The sequence below is a fragment of the Austrofundulus limnaeus genome, unplaced genomic scaffold, assembly GCF_001266775.1.
Source record: "Austrofundulus limnaeus strain Quisiro unplaced genomic scaffold, Austrofundulus_limnaeus-1.0 Scaffold6, whole genome shotgun sequence".
Classification (NCBI taxonomy): domain Eukaryota; kingdom Metazoa; phylum Chordata; class Actinopteri; order Cyprinodontiformes; family Rivulidae; genus Austrofundulus; species Austrofundulus limnaeus.
The window spans coordinates 3,568,748-3,574,829 of NW_013952408.1; the positions used below are offsets into that span (position 1 = coordinate 3,568,748).

At 35.6% G+C, this 6,082-nt stretch overlaps 1 protein-coding gene across 4 annotated transcripts in view; it reads right to left on the reverse strand.

Moving 5' to 3' along the window:
* The window catches only part of prkag2b (protein kinase, AMP-activated, gamma 2 non-catalytic subunit b), a 29,509-nt gene that overhangs the window by 8,878 nt on the left and 14,549 nt on the right, over positions 1 to 6,082 (reverse strand). For all 4 annotated transcript variants that reach the window (XR_001312336.1, XM_014030870.1, XM_014030858.1 and 1 more), the window contains one exon: positions 5,050 to 5,252. Coding sequence is in view for 3 of the 4 variants with exons in the window: in XM_014030870.1 (XP_013886324.1) it covers positions 5,050 to 5,252 (203 nt within the window). In the remaining variant the exon portion in view is untranslated. The remainder of the gene's footprint in view (positions 1 to 5,049; positions 5,253 to 6,082) is intronic.

The window sequence follows — 6,082 nt, forward strand, 5'->3', positions numbered from 1 at the left end:
TTTTTGTTAGTTTGTTTTTTGTTTGTGGTTTGTTAAAAATAATATAAAAAAATTTGACAAAAAAATATGTCACAATGTAGTAGTATTAATAGTAGTACTCTATATTATGTGTTAAAACGTGTTATTTGCGATATGTTTCATTAAACATTTTAACAATTTACTGCCCTCCCCCCCTTTTTTACTATATTAATTGTTTCATCTATCACTCACAGCTCATAGTTAGGTAAAAACAAAAGTGTTGACTATTTAAAAATTTTATTTATTAAAGTAAAACACTATATTATGTGTTAAAACGTGTTATTTGCGATATGTTTCATTAAACATTTTAACAATTTACTGCCCCCCCCTTTTTTTTTACTATATTAATTGTTTCATCTATCACTCCCAGCTCATAGTTAGGTAAAAACAAAAGTGTTGTCTAAAAATTTTATTTGTTAAAGTAAAACCATCTATCAATGTCAAATAAATGAAAACTTCTAGGTAAGTTTTAATATAAACAGATTAAACATCCTGAGTTTAAAAAATATGTCAATGCCTGGTGTTTGACTTCCTCAGCTCTAAACAGGACATTTTAAAACTGTACATTTGTATTAACTGAATTTTTCAGCTGTCATGAAGGCTTTAAAACCCAGATGAACAGATTTTGTTCCAGTGTCTCATCCTGCTGCTGGTTCAGTTCTTCAGATGGTCAGGAACTCCATCACCTCCTCATCCACCTGTCAGTTGTAGGTGTGGATGTAGAGGACATCTGTCCTGGGTCCATGGATGGGCTGAATGCTGCTCGCTGTATCAACTGCACTTATCTGAACCACAGAAGATCAACAGGTTAACAGGACTGATTTATTTTAACTTTATTTAATGAATTATATTAACTTTATTTCTATTAAGTTTATAATATTACTGCTAATACAGCTATTTGACCTGACGTGGGGTGGAACTGGCTTCCACTGGTTGTAGTCTCACTGGTGGAGCCTGATGGTATCAGACCTGCTCTGATACAAAGGTCTGGAGACAGGTCCTCAGTGGGTCCACAAACAGATTCAGGTCCATGTTGAATAAAAGTAAATTAAAAAGATCACAGTTATATCACACAGTCACAGCCAGCAGTCTATTAATCAGACAGCAAACCTTTTTCTACACATATTGGTCACTGAAATCTGAAGGAAGTAGTTTGGTAGTAGTTGAAAATAGATTAACTTAGTTAAACACAGTTTAACTTTGATTTATGGTGATTCTAATTAAAATCAATGTACGTGTAGTTCTGACAAAGCTTTAAAATTTAGCCAACAAGGTCTTAATAAACAAAACAAAATATAGTCAGAGAAAGCTTTTTAAACACACTGTTAACACCATTTAGGTTTTTGTTCTTTTCAAGCCGTTCTAAATAAACTTAGACTGAACAGGAAGCATGAGGCTGTTTTTTCTTTCCTATTCATATCATCATGCTAACGCTAACAACATGCTAACAACGACAGCAATCAACGAAGCTCTACTTTCAGCATAGAAACTGTTTAAACACATCCTCTTAAAAATACTGACAAGTACTATGTGTACCAAATGTGAAATAAATAATACAAACTACTATTAAAAGTAAAAAGAGTTTAACTTACAGTTGTTTACGGGTTTGATGGTGGACTTCAGTCCCCCTGCTGGCCGGGTCAGAGCACGGCCGTTTTGTGTTGTTGAACTTGCATTATTTTTTCCATTATGCAGTCAGTTTTATGAATGCATCAGTTTTCTTTTTTGGTTGTTCATCATAAATCCACTATCTACTTTATTGTTGTACAACATGACATGAATGACAAACTGAAAAGCCTCCAAATGCTTTTCCCTTCAGAAAATTGTTGTGTTTATAAAGAGTTCATCTGGTCCCAAATGAGGCAGTGGTCATGTCCCCGTAGTGGTCTGGCTTAGTTACTGTTTGCAACCGATCTTTTCGGTGTTCTATGCATAATGTCTTATTTTGACAGGTAAAATAATTGAACTTGTAAATTTGATACGTATTTGTAAATTTGATTCGTACTTGTAATGTGGCAAAGTTGTAAATTTTTAACTTGTATTTGAAACTTAAAAACTTGTATTCTCACATAAGAATTGTACTTGTAAATTTGATTCGTACTTGTAATGTGGCAATGTTGTAACAAATTTATGTACGTTTATAGACTTACATGTACAAATTTAGACTCTTACACATACAATGATTCTGACAGTTCTCTTACCCGATATGTAACATCTTTAGTGTTCATTACTTCAAACAAAATCAGTCACAAGCAAGCTTCCTGATGCCTCAGCTTTGGAGGCTGGAYGTAGGGTTGACTACTGTCGCTTAAAAATAGAAATGGTCTTGAATTGGAAACTAAAAAGAAGCTTTCCCTATGAAATTGATAATTAATACTTACTGCACAGCTTTTTGCAGATTATAAATGAAACAGGTGACATAGGCAGGGATCTTGTCTAATCAGAGCTGTTTATTCATGTTTTTCTCTGCAGGGAAAGGTGTTGAACATAATTATCCTTTGGAGGCTTCTTTTTGTAACCCAAATACTTTTTATTTAAAGTGACAGAAAATTTCAAACAAGAGAAAATTATCTTCTGTGTAAATGCAGCATGAATGCTGAGTGAAGAGTGACAGCTGAAATTTGCAGAAGTTGAAAATTAGTTGTTAAAGGTAAATGGAGCAAAATTCTAGTTGATAAAATAAGATAAAAAAAAAAGCTAAATACAAACTAAGAAGACAAAAGTAGCAAAGGGCTCACTAAAAGCAAATAAATAAAAGAGCTAAATGTAGCAAAAAGCTAGCAAAAAGTATCAAGACAACAGCTAAATAAATTAAGCAAAATGGTAGAAGCCAAAGCAGCTAAATGATACATGAAAGTAAAAAAGTAGCAAAAAGCTATGTAAAATAAAAAATGCTAGCTAAAAGTAGCAAAAATTTTACAAAGAGAGAAAGCTGTTATAATCTTAAGGGAATAGAGATGTTTATGAAACCTAAATTTAGAACATGTTTGAAAGAACGATGCAGCTCAATACAATGAGTGAGACTGTGGAATAATTTAGAAGATAATGTTAAAAGTGCCACATCCATATGCATATTTAAGAGAATGATAAAGACTGGACTGTTAAAAAATATGAAATGGTTTAATATGAAGACATTCACTTTGTTGTTCTAGAAAGTTTCAATGTTTTGTTGTGTTTTGTTTTGTTAACTGTAGATCCTTATAGTTTGAATCTATATTTGAGAAAAAAGGGGCAGATATTCTAAGATTTTTTCTTCTCTCTGCCACCTTTCATTTCATTTTATTTGTATTTTATTTTTTATTGTACATAGARTTTTGTTTTATGAAATGACTAAAGTTTATAACAACAAAAATGGTAAGATCTTTACTGTAGCCATTCTTTACATTTTTGTTTTTCTATAAAAGGTTTTTACTGTCCTGTATTTTATCAAAAAGTTTTGTYTGCGTAAACCATTTTGAGTTGCCTTGATGCAGAAATGTGCCATATAAATAAAGCTGCCTTGCCTCATTTTATTAACACTTCTAACACTGGCCCATACATGTTTATCTGGTGGATATTAAGTTCCTTTGTTGATCTCGCTTATAATAGAAACAGCTAAATATTAATGGGACAAAAAAGTCCCACCTCTCTCTGTCTTATCCCGTYACTATACTTTATTTCAGTTTCTGAAAATTGGAGACCCTAGCTGGAAGTGTGTCAGCCAAACTGTGTAACTTCATCTCCCATTTTTCAGCGTTAACTATGCAGCATTTCGCCAATTTTAACAAAATGTGCAGTTTTTGGTTCTGTGACCTTCAAGCACTTTGTGAGAAAGACTGCATGCCTGCTTCAGGATGCTCTACAGTCCCCCAGTGTCACCCTGCAATGATGACACAGCACTTCTCTCGCCAAAACCTACCTCTGCACTTTCATAAATCTGGCCCCGCTGCACTTACAGCGGACATCTGGCCTGCTTCTGCTTTACAACAAACCTCCAGGAGGCACACACAAATCCATTCGGTTAATTGCATTTAAAACTCTTTAGATTATTTTCTGAGGCCTTTGTGTGTGATGGAGAGGCACAGATGGACCACTAAGTCCCCAAGTGTTAATATCAGCCCTGGTGATGAAATATTGATTCACCATCTCAGCCTCAAATCTACCACCACTCCAGGCAGACAGATTGAGACAGGTCTTCAGATAATTATTTCTTCTAACGGCACAGAGAGTCGTGCAGCAATTCCACTCTCGCTGAAGGTAATCTGCTATCAAATCCTGGCTCGCACCGCCAGAATCCCATTGCAGCTGATATCCAATTCTGTCTGAGGTAAGGCCCAAATGTCAAGGCAGAATTTACACGCTCCGGTTTGCTACAAGGTGCTCAGAGCGAACAAAGCAAACACAGTTTTACTGAAGAGCGGTCAAGTGACAGCTCTCCGTGTTTGTGTCGGTGGCTTAGTTCATTTGCTGTTTAAATACAATCTTATGACTCTGAGTAAATAGAGACATGAGTCATAGAAAAGGGTGCTGTTGTGTATCCAAAAAGGAAAAAAAAAAAAATAACGTTTTTGTTATTAAGATCCCATGATCTGCGCAGCTAAAAGTGTTGGAGATACTAAAAAAGTGTACAAATACACACACATTACTTGTCTCTGTGGTGTCATTTGATTCATTCTGCTTCATGGAAAAAAAAAAATAGAAGCAAACCAAAGAAACAAAAAACAAGGTGCCACTATTTAGTGAAGTCCTAAAGAAGTCATGATGGAACTCCCCCCCAGGTTTGAATAGATTTCTTTCACGGAGCAGTTTTGGTTCTCAAGGGGGAAAAAAGGGTAACAGAAGCTCCAGAAAACTTTCTCAACCCAGAGCTGAAGAAGTGAAGTCTCTTCATGTTGAGCTCTTTCAAGCACCAACGTATGCTTCTTTTAATGTGTCTCAGAAATGGGAAGTCAGTGTGTTATTTTGCAGCTGTGTTACTTACTTCCTGCCATAAGAAGTGACATGCAAGTAAAGCAGTATGTGTATCTTAATTTCTTAATTTGTGCGACTCACTTGTGAGGTAGAGAAGGGAGGCACAGGGCTTGTTGAAGGGATGGGGGGTTTAGCAGAAGCGAAGCTGAGACGCTGTCCTGTGTCCGGCGGGGTGGAGAGGGAGCAAGCTCGAGCGCGGGGCTCCAGGCGGTCGGGGCTGGGGCCCAGCACAGGTTGGCTGGATGCCTGGGTCGGGGTGGAGGGTGGTGTCGACAGTCCAGAAGCTGCAGAAACATAAAAAGGCCCAGAAGAGAGATATCTGTGTTTAACTTCTTGCTTCTTTTGATTTTTATCTTTCCAGCTGAAAACCTGATTGATATTACTGACAGGGTGAAACTACAGAGCTGCTACAAATGCAATCAATGCGCTCAGCTGTTATATTAGAGGCAGAACGCATTCTAACGACTGAATTGATCCTGGACAGGATGAGCAGATGGAACCAACACAGATGCTGTGATAAACCACAACAATACAACGAGACACCAGATCTACTGTATAAACTACTATTACACAGCAAAAACTGTCCATCTTATCAAGTTTTAAAATCAAATATCCAGCCAAAAAGTCTTTTTGATCTTCTTTTAAGACTGATTTACTAAACAAAAACTGATTGTGTAAGAATAATCATCTTGTTTTCAGAATGTGTAAGATTATTTGTCTTGTTAGTCTAAAATTTTGACTCCAAGTCAAAATTTTCTGCCAATAGAGTAAGAAAATTTTACTTGCCAAGATTCTTGAAATACTTGACTCAATTTTTTCTTATTTCAAGAATCTTACCAAGTAAAATTTTCTTACTCCATTGGCAGAAACATTTCACTTAATTTGAGTCAATTTTTCAGACTAACAAGACAAATAATCTTACACATTCTGTAAACAAGATTATTATTCTGACACAATCAGTTCTTGTTTAGTAARTCAGTCTCAAAACAAGATCAAAAAGACTTTTTGGCTGGATATTTGATTTTAAAACTTGGTAAGATGGACAGTTTTTGCAATGAGGATTAAAAAATAATCACATTAACAACAAGGTTTGGTTTGAAAACCACAAAAACTT